This window comes from Nerophis lumbriciformis, linkage group LG11 (genome assembly GCF_033978685.3).
Source record: "Nerophis lumbriciformis linkage group LG11, RoL_Nlum_v2.1, whole genome shotgun sequence".
Lineage (NCBI taxonomy): Eukaryota > Metazoa > Chordata > Actinopteri > Syngnathiformes > Syngnathidae > Nerophis > Nerophis lumbriciformis.
The window spans coordinates 9026011-9044671 of NC_084558.2; the positions used below are offsets into that span (position 1 = coordinate 9026011).

Here is an 18661-nt window from a genome sequence, read left to right on the forward strand (position 1 = left end):
AATGCAGCAAAAAGCATTGTCCATCCATCTTCTTCCACTTATACGAGGTCGGGTCGCGGGGGCAGCAGCCTAAGCAGGGAAGCCCAGACTTTCCTCTCCCCAGCCACTTCGTCCAGCTCTTCCCGGGGGATCCTGAGGCGTTCCCAGGCCAGCCGGGAGACATAGTCTACCCAACGTGTCCTGAGTCTTCCCCGTGGCCTCCTACCGGTCGGACGTGCCCTAAACACCTCCCTAGGGAGGCGTTCGGGTGGCATCCTGACCAGATGCCCAAACCACCTCATCTGGTTCCTCTCGATGTGGAGGAGCAGCGGCTTTACTTTTAGCTCCCCCCGGATGGCAGAAGAGCTTCTCACCCTATCTCTAAGGGAGAGCCCCGCCACCCGGCGGAGGAAACTCATTTCGGCCGCTTGTATCCGTGATCTTGTCCTTTCGGTCATAAAAGCATTGTAAAGAAGAAATTAAATAATGATATTAATAAACTTTTTCTTGAAATAGGTCAAAAGACAGTATACATAGCAGTGTTAGTTTTTAGCCTTTTTGCAAAATTGTATCATGTATATATAATAGGGCTATGAATCTTTGCACCACACGATTCGATTTGGTTCTTGGGGGAAACGATTTAATTCAGAATTGATCTCGATTCAAAATCAATACTTTTTAATAACATTGGATGCCAGGTTTTTGATTACTACATTTCTCCATAAAATAGATAACACTTCTGATCAATTTGACTTAAAAGAAAACTGGTTTTGTTTTAAAAAAAAAATAAAATGCTTACAAAACATTTAATAAAGTCAAATACAAATAAGGCATAAAGAGAAGTATCACACAATTCTCTTTTCTAAAGTAAATCTGTACAGCAAATACATCTACATCAACAATATGATTTTTACTGAGTGGCTGGGTCGGACAGATTGAGAAAAAAATATATATATATATATGTATTAAATCGATTTTTTTTATTGATTAAGAATCGCAATTAATTTGAAAATCGATTTTTTTTTTTTTACACTCCTAACATATGCCTGCCTGTATTCGTAGAATTTTCTTTGTGGACCAACAAACACGTACATGTGTTGAAAAGAAACATGTAGTGTACTTTGCTCTCGTGCATCTTAATTCCACATTGCAACAGCAGACTTGTCTTTTGCCTCACTTTGTATGTTGTCATAATCGGTGTAACAAATGCAAACAAAGCAGGGACACGTCCTTCCTTTCACGTGTGCACAAACAAAGCACAGGAAAGCAAATAAACAAGCAGATGAAGATAAATCCTGCCTCCACGTGTACTCGCTTCAGTCCAGAATATTATGTCCAATTTTCTAGCCCTGAGGTCCACTTATAAGGAAACATAAAGGATGTGGGAGTAACTTTTATATTCACTATTTTTTAACCTGTTAGAACCAATGCAATGCGGGTAAAAATATGCTAAGGGTGTCCAATCATTCTCTACAAGGGACATTGTAGTAAAAAAAAAATAAAGTATTAGGGGGCCATTTTGTTATTTAGAAAGGATTTTTTTAAAATAAGCTAAAGCAATCTCATGTGAATATGCTAAGACATTATATATCTTTTAGGGAAAAAAAGTGCAGGGGTGTCCAAATTTTTCAAAACCATTACAATATATAAATGTTTTTAACATTTAGGGCTCCCTTTAAGTTTGGTCCCGGGGAGCCAGAAAGGTCTCAGTCATTAAAATGTTCAAATTAACTCATATATAAAGAAAAAATTGTATTCAATACTTAAATCTCTCTAGACCGGGGGTCAGCAACCCGCGGCTCTAGAGCCACGTGCGGCTCTTTAGCGGCGCCCTGGTGGCTCCACGGAGTTTTTTCAAAAATGTATGGAAATGGAAAAAAAAATGGGGTGAAAATGTTGTTTTTTGTTGTAATATTGTTTCTGTAGGAGGACAAACACGACACAAATCTTCCTAATTGTTAGAAAGCCCACTGTTTCATATGTTTGTGTTTATGCTTCACTGATGAGAGTATTTGGTGAGCACCGTTTTGTCCTACTAATTTCAACGGTCCTTGAACTCACCGTTGTGTGGACTGTGACTCAACAGTTTGTTTACATGTATAACTTTCTCCGACGCTGCCACAGAAAGACGTGTTTTATGCCACTTCTTCTTTGTCTCATTTTGTCCACCAAACGTTTTACACTGTGCGTGAATGCACAAAGGTGAGCTTTGTTGATGTCATTGACTTGTTGGAGTGCTAATCAGGCATATTTGGTCACTACATGACTGCCAGCTAATCGATGCTAACATGCTATTTATGTACATATTGCATCATTATGCCTCGTTTGTAGGTATATTTGAGTTCCTTTAATTTCCTTGACTTATGTCCTCTGTGTATTTAGTTTATTTTTCCATGTCTCATGACATATTATCTGTATGTAATATAATATTTGCTGCATTTCTGATAGTTGTTTGTGTGCCATGTTGTTCCGGACTACAGCAAACGTTACCCAGCTTGCAAGGAAGAATACAGCCTGCCGTTTCCTTTAACTTGGGCACACACATCTATACCTTTGGCCATTCTAAGACAGTAATTTCCAGGAGTTCTCTCACCCTCTGGGAAAATGTGTAGAATAAATATTACATTTCAACATTTCTGTCAACGAAGATTTGTGTAAGCCTGTGACACAGTCATTTTGATAGTAGGCTAATTAAGCTAATATAGACACTTACATCATGTGTTGCCTTCATAATAACACTTACAAGTCTTTAATTTTTTTGCGGCGCCAGACAGATTACTTTTTTGTATTTTTGGTCCAATATGGCCCTTTCAACATTTTGGGTTGCCGACCCCTGCTCTAGACCAACCCCAGGTCTGTCCATATAAAGTTTTTTTTAATGTCCTTTTTGTCAAAACTCAGATTTTTATGTCAAAACCATAAAATATGCAATATATACTTTTATTCTACTTTCTTTTTTTTTTCTTTCTTTTTTTCTTTTTAAATAGTATTTTTAGAATGTGCCGCAGGCCAATAAAAAAGCTGCGGGCTGCAAATGGCCGTCTGGTCCACATTTTGGACAACCTGCACTAATGCCTCAGCTTTACATGTACAGTCGTCCCTCGATCTTTGAATATTGCGGCATCAAATCATAGATTTTTTAAAGAATATTCTACAACATATTTGGCCTAAATTACACCTTTTAAAGCATAACAATGTCTAAATAAACAAAACAAAAAAATCGCAAAACTACATAGTATTGGCCAATAATGGAGACTAAACTACTCAGAGCACGCTGTTCAGTACAATGGTCACTAATTGGCTCAGACAGCGATACTGTAATGGATTAAAAGCGTAAAAGGTGTCTAGAGGGCTCTCATAATGTTGAAAATTTGTTTTAGAAGTTCACATGTTTTTTCTTATGCTCTAACTATGAAAATGTTTGATTTAAATATACTGATTTCTATTTTGCAGAAATTAGTTAATCGGTATCGTGTCCGGAACCAATTAGGTTAGCAATAACCGAGGTATGACTCCATAATATTGGTGTTAACTGTAATAATTGTTCAACCTTTCTCCTTATTGTTATGCCTTATTGTTATGTATTTTGTTTTGACGGGACAGTGCATGTGAACAGTTGGATTAGCAACAAACAGGAATTGTAAACATATCAGCTTCAAACCAAAGGCTCTGTAAAGAGACAATACATTAAAATGAATATGCATTGTACATTTATGTACAACAATACTTAAAACAGAATAGAACAATCATCATAAAAAATAAAGTAGCTTTCTTGTTTATTTGTATTTGTCGAAATGTGTTGTGGGCCATACAAAAACAAGCTGCAAGCCACAAATGGCCTAATAGCCTAATGAAAGTATTTTTGGGGGCTTTAAGGAGCAATGCTTGGCGTGAACCTTCTGCCACAGGATCTTTCGCTTGGAAATCATATTAGTATCACATTCGATGACGTTACCATGGCAACCCTAAAGGAAGACGTGCCATTGTTGCAGATACGACCAACACACACACACACAGCAGTTGTTTCTGAATTTAAGATGACTGCAGGATTAAAGCACAAGGGTTCAATCAATACCATAGTGCGTATTAAAATGAGCAACTAAAGCACATAAATAGAGCAGGCGTTTTAGGGTGGACAGTTGAAATATATTAGACCCTTTTCATTACAAAATGCGAATAAATATGAAAAGAAAGTGACATTTCTTTGAAGGACTATGTTACAGATTGTATTGTCGGTCAGGCCGTGACCTCCATCGTCCATCTGGGCTTTGCAATTAGGTTGAGTTAAGAGGGTGAGAAAGGTTATCTGTCATTCCTCCTTAAGATAACTAACAATCCAGCATGGCTCCGCTGTAAGTCTTCGCTTCCATGCATTTCCATCACTTTCTTTAAAAATCCCAGTTTGTGTGTGTGTGCACTGACCAAACACATGGACGGATGGGACTCCTGCTCCCCTCTTTTGCCTCGTCTCCCGGCTTCCGGATGACAAAAGAGTTCCAGCGAGGACAGCAGACGTCAGCCGGGTAAGCACACCTTCCCGGCGAACAGCAGGCCCACGATGGTGAAAAAGATGGACAGCACAAAGAGCACATAGGAGGAGCCCACGCCGGTATTGTTGGGCAGCTTGTACGGCTGTCCTCCCACCTCACTCACGTAGAAGCCGATCGGGAAAATGAGAGCGGCCATACAGAAGAGGACCACTAGAGCAGGGTGATATTGGAAAAATGAAGACGTTACCACACTGTACTAAACTAATAGATGTCAAGCATGGTGGTGGTAGCAGCTTAATCTGAGGCTGCATGAACACTAAGGAGCTGCGGTTCTGATTTATTGGAGCTTTTTGTGTGTTATTTTGCAGTCTGGCTACGTTGTGACATCAGAGCGTACTTATTTAGACATAAGTCAAGCTCTCAGCCAGACAGCTTAAAGAGGAACAGCACTTTTTTTGGAATTGTGCCTATAGTTCGCAATCATTAATGCATTCCAACTTGTAAATAAAAATGGAAGCCTCTTTATTTCGCCCAGAACCAGAATCTTTAATAATGGCCTTGCAAAGAATTGGTGGAATTCACAATCGGTACAGCTTTGATAGCTCACGGTTACAGTCAAATAAACATATACAACACACAAAAACAACAGAAAGGCATTCAGGTGTATAACGTAATTAGTCTGAAGTTCTATTGAGTGTCCTCATGGACATGTTTTTGTTTGTGAACCTTGTAGACTTCGCTGGCATTGATCTGTAGCGCCTACCAGAGGGCTTAAGCGTGAACTACAGGTGTAGTGAACGTGTGGGGTCAGAGGTGATCTTATGGGGCTCTTTGAGTGATGCTGTGATGATACAGTGTGTGTATGAAGGGAAGGGTTGACCTGTGATATGACTGGATTTATCCATGATGCGCTGTAGTTTTTAGCGTGATTGTTTAATCCAAATTACCGAACCAAATAATTATTGTGAAGGTGAGTATGATTTGGATAATGGAGGTGTAGAACTGTCGGAGGAGGTTAGATTTGACTGGATGTTCTGAGCTAGAGAAGAAAAAGTAGCCGTTGATTTTTTTTAGATGTGATCTGAGAGAAGTTTTCATTTAAGGGATCAAAAAAACGCCAACAATACTCCATTTACATTACGTGATTTAAATATTAACCAAGTAATAGTGATATTGTTATTTTAAGCGCTAACGTAGACAAACTATTTATAGCGACGCTGTGATAACTTCCGCGTGTCCCTATGTTTACATCGTCTAGTGCAGTGTTTTTCAACCTTTTTTGAGCCAAGGCGCATTTTTTTCATTGAAAAGATCCGGAGGCACACCACCAGCAGAAAACATTAAACAAATGCAGCCGATATTGACAATAAAAAGTTGTTCTCGCAATTGTTGGATCTGAATTGAAACCATAACCAACCATGCGTCACTATAGCTCTTGTCTCAAAGTACTGTTTTTGGGGTTTTCCTGTGTGTAGTGATTTAGTTCTTGTCTTGCGCTCCTATTTTGGTGGCTTTTCCTTTTTGTTGGTATTTTCCTGTAGCAGTTTCATGTCTTCCTTTGAGCGCTATTACCCGCACCTGCTTTGTTTTAGCAAACAAGTTGTGCGGACGCTATCCCTCTTTGTGGGGACATTGTTGATTGTAATTGTCATGTTCGGAAGTACTTCGTGGACGCCGTCTGCGCTCCACACGCTGTAAGTCTTTGCTGTCGTCCAGCATTTTGTTTTTGTTTACTTTGCAGCCAGATCAGTTTTAGTTTCGTTTTTCATAACCTTCTCTAAGCTTCAATGCCTTTTTTTAGTGGCAATCGCCTTTGGTTTATTTGTGGTTTAAGCTGTCGTCTGCATATTGTGATCACGACAAACCATGTTCCCGACATCGACATCTACGACATTAGCTACTTGCTGCCACCTACTGATATGGAAGAGTATAACATGGTGACTCTGCCGAGCTCTAGACAACACCAACACTCAACAACGGTACATTATTTGCGGAATACAACTACTGGTTTGCAAAAAATATTTTTACCCCAAATGGGTGAAATTACATAATTTCCCACGGCACACAGTGGTTGAAAAACACTGGTCTAGTGGTCTGCTGCTTCCTCACTCCCTGTAAATTTATTCTAGATCATAACTCATGCATCACACCTGGACAGAATAAGTCTGAGTAGGTAGTCCAACAAGTTGCTACACCTTGACAGCCATTTAGGACCCAAAATTGGCCAGGATGACAAGAAAATATGCTTGATGGTTTTTATTGGGTTTTATGGGCGGAATAGAGGACCTTTGTTGGCTCCGCTGTAAGTGGACTTTTATTTACGAGTTGGAATGCAATAAAAAAAATATATACATTCTTCGTCATGCTTTCATAATGATTATGAACAATAGGCAAAATTCGGAAAAAAGTGCAGTTCCCCTTTAAAAATGATTGTTTATTCTTGCGCTCCAACAGTGGGGAAAAAAATTGGTGGAAAACCGCAAAAATTGTGAAAGTGTCCAAACAAACCCAGAAGTATTTACAAAAATAAACAGAACTTCATTTACTGTGTAATGTTGAATGTCTATTACCTTCCTTGTAGTAGTGTACAAAATGCCAAACAGATTCTCTCTAGCGCCCAACAACCACTCTCTCCAACCCAACACTCCCTGAATGCCGGCAAAGGCCTCTTTTTATATTCTAGGCTCCTAGCCCTGTAGCATTTAAACACACAATTATACAAAATATAGACTACAGACGCTTATACTATGCTTCTTTCGGAATTTATGAAAACAAATATATAGCAAAACTAAATCTATAATGAACAGTGACAAAACGTCATCCTGTAAAATAATATTCTAAAGAAGAAACAAAGTTTCCAGTAAGTGACTCCATCACGATATCCAATACATATAATCCAATTAGATGTAGATTATAATCATCATAGGTCCCCTTTAGACATAAGTGAAATTACCATAGCAGGTCTGAAAAATGTTTTTCTTTATTTTACTCAAGCTGCCTGCCTCACACTTGTACTGATAACACCCTTAACAGTATAAAAAAAATCTAGACTGACTTCTACATTCATGATGAGGGCCAGCCTAAATTGGGACCCTCAGCTGAATCTAGTTTGAAAGCCCCTTGCCCACAATACAAAAAATGTTCAGACTTTTTATTTATGTCAGACGTTTTTTATACATAGGTCATGCACATACTTGCCAACCTTGAGACCTCCGATTTCGGGAGGTGGGGGGTGGGGCGGGGGGCGTGGTTAAGATATATATATATATATAAGAAATACTTGACTTTCAGTGAATTCTAGCTATATATATATATATATATATATATATATATATATATATATATATATATAAAATAAATACTTGAATTTCAGTGTTCATTTACAAACTACAACTCACAAACACTTTAGAGTTAGGCTCCACCATCAGAATGTGTACTTAAACTTATAAAGATCACATGGATATTATTCAGTGAGTTGATTCACCAAAATTAACCTGTTATACAGGAGGAAAAAGCACACAGGACGTTTCAATTGTTCACAGACTGGTCGCGCTCATCAGAATGACGAGACGCTTCCGGTCTGCAGGTGATAGCATTCAATTGGGAAGAAACGCCCTACTGCCCCCTACTGACCAATGTGAATACTGATAAATGTGTAATGACAGCTCCAAAAACGAATTCAAACCACAAAATAAAATAAATAAATCAACACAAAAATGTGACACATTATGGATGGGTCACATATGCATGTACAGTAGATGGCAGTATTGTCCTGTTTAAAAGTGTCACAACATTGCTGTTTACGGCAGACGAACTGCTTTACGGTAGACACTGTTGTTGTGTGTTGTCAACACGTCACTCAGGTCCGCCTGAATTTCGGGAGTTTTTCGGGAGAAAATTTGTCCCGGGAGGTTTTCGGGAGAGGCGCTGAATTTCGGGAGTCTCCCGGAAAATCCGGGAGGGTTGGCAAGTATGGTCATGCATGTTTTGTACTTAAACAAATTAATAACAACAAAACTGTTCAATAGTTAATGGTTTTAGTGCAAAGAATAACCCAATTTACATATTAAAAGCATAAAGTTACACATGTTTCTGGCATAACCCCAAACAGGATTTAATCTTTGTTGGTCAAGCTACCAGCTCAGCACTAACACTGTGCGCCACAAGAGACAATAAGACTGTATGAAGAAATGTGTCTGAATGTGAGTGTGAATGTTGTCTGTCTATCTGTGTTGGCCCTGCGATGAGATGGCGACTTGTCCAGGGTGTACCCCACCTTCCGCCCGATTGTAGCTGAGATAGGCTCCAGCGCCCCCGCGACCCCGAAGGGAATAAGCGGTAGAAAATGGATGGATGGATGGAAGAAATATGTCATCATATTTTTATCAGTGACAGAGCAGGAAGGCGCTGGGAATACATTTGTAGTAAATTTTCATAGGACGCATCCTGTCATTCAATACATGACATTTTACATGCATTTATTCATGCAAACAGGGGCCCTATGCACAGCAAATGTTTTGCCTATAAGGAGGGAAGGCCCTGTTCATGATATGTTCGTCCGAGATATGTATTGAAGGAGCGAGGAAGACACTTACGTCCGGTAAAGGCGATCCAGCGGGCGTATCGGATGACATCGCGGCGCCAGTGGGACAGGACCAGCAGACAGCAGGTGACCGTCAGCGAGAGGACACCCAGGATGATGAAGAAGAGCGTGGTGACCCACTCTGGGGGCATGTGAGGGGGGATGCAGGTCCGATCTCGCCCATGAATGGTCTGGCACTGTCGGACCAGACCTACAGTCAGAGAGCCTGGACAGAGAAGAAGTGTCGTCTTCAATAGACAAATAAGAACGTGACCAAACACATCCACGCATGTGACTTTTTATAGAAGAGGGGTAAAGAGGTGCTGTTGGTTTAGGGGTATCAGACAAGATTCACATTCTTTTGACTTGGGTTTGATCATTGACCTATTTTTTTTTTTTGAAAGGATTGAGTAATTTAAAAAAAGATGTCCCGCCCAATGAATACGCGTGGTGGTCAAGCTGGCTTTGTTTTCAGTGGGTACTAAGTGCCATTTAGCCTTTCTCAAAGAAACAATACCCTATGGTTGTGTCGTTTTTGGCTGTACGAATCGTTCAAATCGCGAAAAGGATAAACGTTTCCTCGAAGTTCCTCGAGAGGTAATTAAAAAGGGAGGAAGAGTGCAAGATTTTTACGAAACGACAAGAAAAGCATGTAGCACACACTCCAGTCTGAGGGAGCGTGGTTAAGAGGGGAGGAGTATATTTACAGCTAAAATTCACCAAGTCAAGTATTTCATATATACAGGTAAAAGCCAGTAAATTAGAATATTTTGAAAAACTTGATTTATTTCAGTAATTGCATTCAAAAGGTGTAACTTGTACATTATATTTATTCATTGCACACAGACTGATGCATTCAAATGTTTATTTCATTTAATTTTGATGATTTGAAGTGGCAACAAATGAAAATCCAAAATTCCGGGTGTCACAAAATTAGAATATTACTTAAGGCTAATACAAAAAAGGGATTTTTAGAAATGTTGGCCAACTGAAAAGTATGAAAATGAAAAATATGAGCATGTACAATACTCAACACTTGGTTGGAGCTCCTTTTGCCTCAATTACTGCGTTAATGCGGCGTGGCATGGAGTCGATGAGTTTCTGGCACTGCTCAGGTGTTATGAGAGCCCAGGTTGCTCTGATAGTGGCCTTCAACTCTTCTGCGTTTTTGGGTCTGCATTCTGCATCTTCCTTTTCACAATACCCCACAGATTTTCTATGGGGCTAAGGTCAGGGGAGTTGGCAGGCCAATTTAGAACAGAAATACCATGGTCTGTAAACCAGGCACGGGTAGATTTTGCGCTGTGTGCAGGCGCCAAGTCCTGTTGGAACTTGAAATGTCCATCTCCATAGAGCAGGTCAGCAGCAGGAAGCATGAAGTGCTCTAAAACTTGCTGGTAGACGGCTGCGTTGACCCTGGATCTCAGGAAACAGAGTGGACCGACACCAGCAGATGACATGGCACCCCAAACCATCACCCAACCATGCAAATTTTGCATTTCCTTTGGAAATCGAGGTCCCAGAGTCTGGAGGAAGACAGGAGAGGCACAGGATCCACGTTGCCTGAAGTCTAGTGTAAAGTTTCCACCATCAGTGATGGTTTGGGGTGCCATGTCATCTGCTGGTGTCGGTCCACTCTGTTTCCTGAGATCCAGGGTCAACGCAGCCGTCTACCAGCAAGTTTTAGAGCACTTCATGCTTCCTGCTACTGACCTGCTCTATGGAGATGGAGATTTCAAGTTCCAACAGGACTTGGCGCCTGCACACAGCGCAAAATCTACCCGTGCCTGGTTTACGGACCATGATATTTCTGTTCTAAATTGGCCCGCCAACTCCCCTGACCTTAGCCCCATAGAAAATCTGTGGGGTATTGTGAAAAGGAAGATGCAGAATGCCAGACCCAAAAACGCAGAAGAGTTGAAGGCCACTATCAGAGCAACCTGGGCTCTCATAACACCTGAGCAGTGCCAGAAACTCATCGACTCCATGCCACGCCGCATTAACGCAGTAATTGAGGCAAAAGGAGCTCCAACCAAGTATTGAGTATTGTACATGCTCATATTTTTCATTTTCATACTTATCAGTTGGCCAACATTTCTAAAAATCCCTTTTTTGTATTAGCTTTAAGTAATATTCTAATTTTGTGACACACGGAATTTTGGATTTTCATTTGTTGCCACTTCAAATCATCAAAATTAAATGAAATAAACATTTGAATGCATCAGTCTGTGTGCAATGAATAAATATAATGTACAAGTTACACCTTTTGAATGCAATTACTGAAATAAATCAAGTTTTTCAAAATATTCTAATTTACTGGCTTTTACCTGTATATATATAAATATATATAAATAAAAGAAATACTTGAATTTCAGTGTTCATTTATTTACACATATACACACACACAACACTCATCTACTCATTGTTGAGTTAAGGGTTTAATTGTCCATCCGTGTTCTATTCTCTGTTACTATTTTTCTAACCATGCTGAACACCCTCTCTGATGATGCATTGCTGTGTGGCACGCACAAAAGTGCTTTCATCAAATGCACTAGAGTCTGGAATGTTCCATCTCTCCCTAGCATGGCCCAAAACCGGTCAATCTTTGCTTCCTGAGGACGATCTTCACTGCCAAGCACTTCGTAGTCCACTACTTCTTCCCGGAGGCTATCCAGGTCCAATCGCAGCTGCGGCTTGGAACTTACAAGCGTATTTCTTCATCTTACTCGTCGTCGGCATCGCCATGGCTGTATCTTCCTCGTTCTTCTGCTTCGTCTCCTTGTTGTGTGCGCAGTTGTGCACTGCACTCTCTAAAAGCCCTAGATGTTATTGTCACATATGCATGTACAGTAGATGGCAGTATTGTTCTGTTTAAGAGTGTCACAACATTGCTGTTTACAGCAGACGAACTGCTTTACGGTAGACGAAAATGTGACTGCTGTTGTTGTGTGTTGTTACTGCGCTGGGAGGACGTTAATGAAACTGCCTAACAATAAACCCACATAAGAAACCAAGAACTCGCCCTCGATCATTCTACAGTTATAACGTGATTGGGCAGGCACGCTGTTTATATTGTGGGAAAGCGGACGTGAAAACAGGCCGTCCTCACTCAGGTCTGCATGGAGCTGGAGGGGGCGTGGCCTCCAACAAAAAAACATGAGAGCGCGAGGAGAGATGCCAGGAGTACACAGAGAGCGCGCAGAAAGGCACCGCGCGCGCGCAAAAAGGCACCACGCGCGCGCAAAAGGGTGTCGCGCGCGCGGACGAAGTGGAGAATCAGCGCGCGATAACAGTTTTTATGCGCTCGGATTTTTGGCACTAATGTGACGCCATAGTCCTCACTCAGGTCGCATGGAGCTGGAGGGAGCGTGGCCTCCAGCTCCGGCTCAAAATCGGGAGATTTTCGGGAGAAAATTTGTTCCGGGAGGTTGTCGGGAGAGGCGCTGAATTTCGGGAGTCTCCTGGAAAATCCGGGAGGGTTGGCAAGTATGGATGGATGGTAATGACAGCCCTCTCTCCAGTGCCATTATCTGACATGCAGCCCAATCAATGACTGTGTACATTTACATGTTTTCTTCAGGCAGTCGTCTTTATAAATGTCATTGGAACAGCACCAAACAAAAGTTGCAGCATCATCAGCAGACTGCAGACCACATCACAACATCCTGTCCCATATACCGCCATCCTAATGAGGATTGTGGTCTGGCAGCTGTGGACGAGAGCTTAGTCAGTTGGCCAGCTGTATAATGGTTACACCTCTAATCAACATCTTTATCCAAAGGAAGAAGAAGATCACCTTGCCCAATGCAGATTCATCACTGATTACAGTTATCCACAGTCCACGATTGCTTTTCCTAACACATTAGAACTGTATTTGTTCCTGTTTAGATGTTACTGATGGCTTTTGTTTAGCTTTGCTGTATTTAAATCCTGTTTTAAAGATCTGTCACAGATGGTGAGTCCTGTTTCCACCCATTTGTTTTGCTGTGAATTTTTTTTAGCTTTTATTGCTTGAAGCTTTCTGTCTTGCTTGCCTTCTACAACCTTCCCATGTTGTTTGTACTTGGTCCAGATTTTAGACACAGCTGACTGTGAACAATCAAAATCTTTTGCAACATTGCTTGATGATTTACCTTCCTGAAGGAGGTTTGTAATTTCCTTTGTGTGAATTGTCATCTCTTGCCTCGGAGCTATGATTCATGTCGATCCACCTGGTGCAACAGCTCTCAAAGGTACGAACACTCGTTTTAACTGCAGACTAAATAAACAGATATAATGTGGAGCAGATGTTAGTTTTGGAGATTAAAATTAACAGGATGATTCCCTATTTTTTCCTCAGAATTGACTGATTCCAATATTTTGTCACTCTGCTTGATCTAAAAATGAAACTATAACCGACTACCACAATTCATTTTCATGATTTATAGACTTAGACTTCCTTTTATTGTCAGTCAAATTTGAACTTTACAGTACAGATAAGAACGCAATTTCGTTGCATTAGCTCGTTGTAGCGCAGGATAAAAGAGCAATAAGGTGCACAGTGTTTGCATTTACAAAATAAGGTGCAGATCTAAATAGATTACTGTACAGATAAATATATTGCACTTTTGCATATGCATCCACGTTTATGGATGTATGTTATATTGTCTTTACAGTCCAGCGAGTTAATCCGTTTTTGGGGGGAACTGAGGGGATTATGATGATGCATTCAATATTCTCAAAGCAGAAATTGCCATTTGAAATAATGATAGTGTTATGTCATGTCTGTTTCCTGCTTTCTCTCTATAAAATTAAACAACTGAATGAACATCCTATAAATCATATGATTCCTTGATATTTTCCAGGGGTTGTCAAGCAATTCAGTGTCTGCGCTGCTTTTCTGTATTCCTTCTTGGTGTCCATGATTGACTTTTAAACCTGCTCGGACACACACACACACACACACACACACAACACACATTGGCTGTGAAACTCAAATAAAGGAGAGTGGCCACGCGTCTCCCACGCCATGCCCGCTAGTTTGCTAGCTCACGGTTTGTAGTGCGCGCAGAGCACTTAATGTGCAGTTTAAATCTCTCACGTGTGGCCAGATATGCCTCTGCCTATTCAAGAAAAAATATATATATATTTGGGCTGGGAGACAGCTTTTCTCTAAAACAAGAAATATTGTTTTAATATGTAGAATAAAATACAGTATAATACTACACATCACATTAATGATTAACTTTGCAATACATTTTTATTCACGCAGTAAATCCAACAAGAGATCTGTGTAGTATGCATACACACACACACACACACGTGTGTATGCATGTATATAAAAATATCTAAGAATTTTTTAAATCTACATTTATTTCAATGGTGTGTTATTGTGGAATATTTTTTTCAAGCTCACTAAATATCTGCGTCACAATTGTATTGTTCCGTAAAAGGTACGACTGGGTGTCCATGAAGCGCTGGTGGCCAACGTAAATGACATCATCGACAATCACAAGGGGTTTAATCCTCCAGGTGAAAGGCCTCCTCCTCCCAGGAGGCCCCATTAAAAGTCCTCAGCCACAAACAATACTTCCTGCCCCCGCGTAATCACATCCAGCTAATTAAACAGGGACAAAGGGCTTTTTAAGAGGCACTTATTTCACACTACTGTTTATTATATGGCGCACATAATGACTCTGCCCGCAAACCGATCAAATGGTTCTGCAGTTAAATGATGCCACAAATACAACATGTCACATGATTATGTGTGCTATGCATAAATTATACATTAAAGATATCCCACTTGATTACTACTGAGCTACAAGAAAGCACTATAAATATTTCCATTTAACCTCAGCAGCTCCCCTGGGTCATCTCTTTTGAATGTGCTTTAAATTGAGTTTGTTTGCCGCCCATTATCTCGAGTTTATCGGAGCGCTGTTGCACTTTTTTCTCATCAGCATCTTTCTTAACCTGAGAGTAGAGACCAAGAACAAATGAATAGAAGTTCTGTATGGGGGGAAAACAAGCCTGTGTGTTGACTACAAGTGAGGTGAATATGGAGTGCAGTACTTGGCTGCAACCAGCAGGAGTGATGATCAACTACTGTAAATTCCGGACTATAAGCCGCTACTTGGAGTGGTCTCAGGCGAACCATCTGGTCCTTAATGTGGACAAGACCAAGGAGCTGGTCATCGACTTCAGGAAGAGAGTGACCCCGGTGGAGCCCATCAAGATCCAGGGCCGGGAGGTGGCAGTAGTGGAGCAGTACAAGTACCTGGGAGTCCACTTGAACAGCAGACTGGACTGGAAGGACAACTGCAAAGCTGTTTACAAGAAGGGCATGAGCAGACTCCTTTTCCTGAGGAAGCATAGGTCCTTTAATGTGTGCAGCAAGCTTTTGGAGATATTGTATCAGTCTGTTGTGGCCAGTGCACTGTACTTTGCTGTGGTTGGTTGGGGGAGCAGCACCAGCAAAAGGGACTCAAACCGGATTGATAAACTGATCCGGGAAGCCGGCCAAACTATTGGCACGCAGTTGGAGGCGTTTGTGTCAGTGAGGGACAGGAGGACACTGGAAAAACTGCTCGCCATCATGGACAACCCTGCCCACCCACTCCACCTGACAATTAAGGGACAGCGGAGCTCATACTCCAACAGGCTCCTTCAACTTCCTTCCCGCACTGTGCGATTCAAGAACTCCTTCATTCCACACTCCATCCAGCTGTATAATCACTCGCCATACAGCAATAGATGACATCTGCCTATTACCTGACACCTGACATGTTAGCTACTTCTCTTTGTTTAGAATGTTTATAATGTCTATTTTCTATTTCCTGCTGGATCTACTCTCTATTTTATGCTGCTGCTGTCACATATACTGTAATATTGTACATGGTCATTGGTATATATTGTATATATGTTATAGACATTACATAATATAATATATCTGTATATATATATTATTCTGTACACATATTATGTATATATATGTTAGATTTTTTTTATCACTATATTAGTCTATTTATACCTGCATTGTCCTTTCCATCATTGTAACTGAGCTACTGCGTTGAACAATTCCCCTTGTGGATCATTAAAGTTTGTCTAAGTCTAAGTCTACTTTTTTCCTACATTTTGAACCCTGCGGTTTATACAACGGAGCAGTTAATTCATGGATTTGTCGTCGTTACTGGACATGTTTTGAATTCAACAAATAGTTGCAGGTAATGTGGGGTGAACGTCTACAGTATTACTTTCCGTTTAGTGCTTTAAACCGGAGGTACAAGTGCTGTTCCGTCTTCTAGTATTCCCTAGCGTTTCTACTCATACGGATTCTTCATTCATCATTCCAAGCAACGTTTTTAAGTATTCAACATAACCAAAACTATTCATACTTACTAAATCGCCCTATGTTTGATGTCTGTAGGAGTGTTTTCATGCAATCGAAATGTAATCAAGCTAGCGCCATTAGCATTAGCTACTATGCTAGCACGTTTATGAGTGTCTGTGTTAGTATTACTAACTTGCAATGGGATTCTTTTTGTATTGCTCCAGTTTCGTAAATTTACCAAAGCGTCACCAGGGACATCAGTTTGTTTAGCTGATTGGAGAGTTGGCTTCCGCAGCTAGCGGGTCCATGATGATGACTTCTGTTTTGTTTGATTAGCCGTTTTACTGCTGTGTGACAGGCACCGTTTGGAAACAATTAATATACGTAAATAAACATTTACAAAATCTTTCTGTGTAAATAACTAATTTCACAACATAGATTAGTGCGGTTTATAGTCCGGTGTGACTAATATATGGAAAATATATTTTTCTTCTAAAATTAAGTAGATGCCGGTGTACTCAAAAGTCCGGACAATATGGTAGTTTAAGCTCCAAAAAGAACAGAAGAAGAGAAAATGTAGGAGCAGTGTTGCCAATTGCTGGTCTGCATAGGACATCACATCCGCTGTATCCATGATTTATAATCTAGAATTAGGTCTCACCAACTCCGAGGCGATGCAGCAGCTCACCGGCTCAGTATGTCAATATGAATCTGTTATCACAGTGCGGCTGAAAATAGTTTAGCGCTTATAATAACAATATTGCTAATAGTTGGTTAATATTGAGGTTACGAGTAAAATGAAGTATTGTTGGCGGTTGTTAGATGTTTTTTAGAGGGCTTTATGGGTGGAGTAGTGTACTCCCTTTAGCTGCATTGTTCGCCACCTTGTACTTGCCATATTTTTCAACTTAGAATGCATAAATAAGAAAAACGCGTGTTCTTGTCTTACATACGGATTGTGAATGATTGGCAAAATTCCAAAACAAGTGCAGTTCCCCTTTAAGTCGGTAAGTTGATTACCTAAGAATATTGATAAATGAACATTTAACACCAGTTATACTCCATTGAAGATTATTTTCACAAAGACAGTGACGGGCGTAGATGGCAGAGGCACACGGACACCACCTTGCTACACGTTCTTTCTTAAATTAGTGTTTCTCACCTTCTTTATCAAAGTGTTGGCTTTGGAAAAACAAAATAAAAAATAAAAAAGTGGGGCGTACGAATACCCCACTCTTTATTATAGCCCACTGATTCATGAAGCGACCAATAATTTCCCTGAGTTAATTACAAATAAATATTTAAAATCGTCTTCATAAGAAAAGGACACTAACAAATAATCAATAAAGACTTACTGTATGTAGCTTCCCATTTAGAAAAGTGGCCTCTGAGCTATGCCTAGGCGTCAGAAAGATGTCCAAAAAGTACTGAAACATTGAACGGTTAAGGCATTCAAAAGTTTAAATCATGTTCACCTGTAGATGTTGAAGTGCATTGTATGCATTTTATCGCTTTAGATGTATTGAAAGGTGTACCTAATGCTATGGCTTGTGTGTAGCGTTTAACCAAATTGCTTCAGCCCGTCAGTTAAACCGTTTCGTAAAAACATACTAAAACCTGAAAAATGTGAACTTCATGTACTTGTTTGGTTTGAAAGAAGACTTTTAAGCAGTGTAAACTTCTGCAGCAAGAAGACTTACCAGCGGACTCTCCGGTGCTGATCCAGTCTGGGTTCGCGATGCTGGCGATGGCGAAGACTTGTGCAGCGAGGAAAAGACATCCTGATATGACGGTCAGTTTATCCATGGCAGTGGACACAGCCCGTGCTGAGGACTTCTCTAGGAGACATTTAAAAGTCCCAATGTGTTTTCTGAATCGCAGCGTGTTCGATCCAAAATCGGGCCGAGGAGGAGGGGATCACCGCCCTGGCGTGGTAGACCGTCATGCCGGTCGTTTAGATGGCGCTGGTTAGGGACAAAGTGGACCTACTAGCCGATATAACCACCCAAAAATGACAACGGATTCATGCAGTCGACTTGACGTGGAGCAAAACGGTCTATCCTCCAGACACACGAAAAAACGGCAACAAAAACTGCACAATCACACCAACTTCCTTTCTCGTGTCTGTTTAAAATTCGGCCGAGCGTCGAGAATGTATATTTTTCAGCAAAAAGACGAAGTCATGTCTTCGCGAAAACAAACTCAAATCTAGCAAGCTTGCTTTCTTACCGTCCGCCAAGTCTCGCGAGAGCACATGTCAACGCCGCCCCTGCCATGTCAGGTATCACGCGATCTTGTTGG

General features: G+C 40.7%; 1 protein-coding gene across 1 annotated transcript; it reads right to left on the minus strand.

Annotated features, from left to right (window-relative positions):
• Nucleotides 1–763: 763 nt before the first annotated feature.
• On the minus strand, nucleotides 764–18617 carry LOC133610821 (uncharacterized protein C16orf52 homolog B-like). The gene is made up of 3 exons (XM_061967472.1): nucleotides 18061–18617; nucleotides 9065–9277; nucleotides 764–4679 (listed from the first exon to the last, which is right to left on the minus strand). The coding sequence occupies exons 1-3, from the start codon at nucleotides 18164–18166 to the stop codon at nucleotides 4495–4497; spliced, it is 504 nt and encodes a 167-aa protein (XP_061823456.1). The 5' UTR covers nucleotides 18167–18617; the 3' UTR covers nucleotides 764–4494.
• Between the last annotated feature and the right edge of the window lie 44 nt (nucleotides 18618–18661).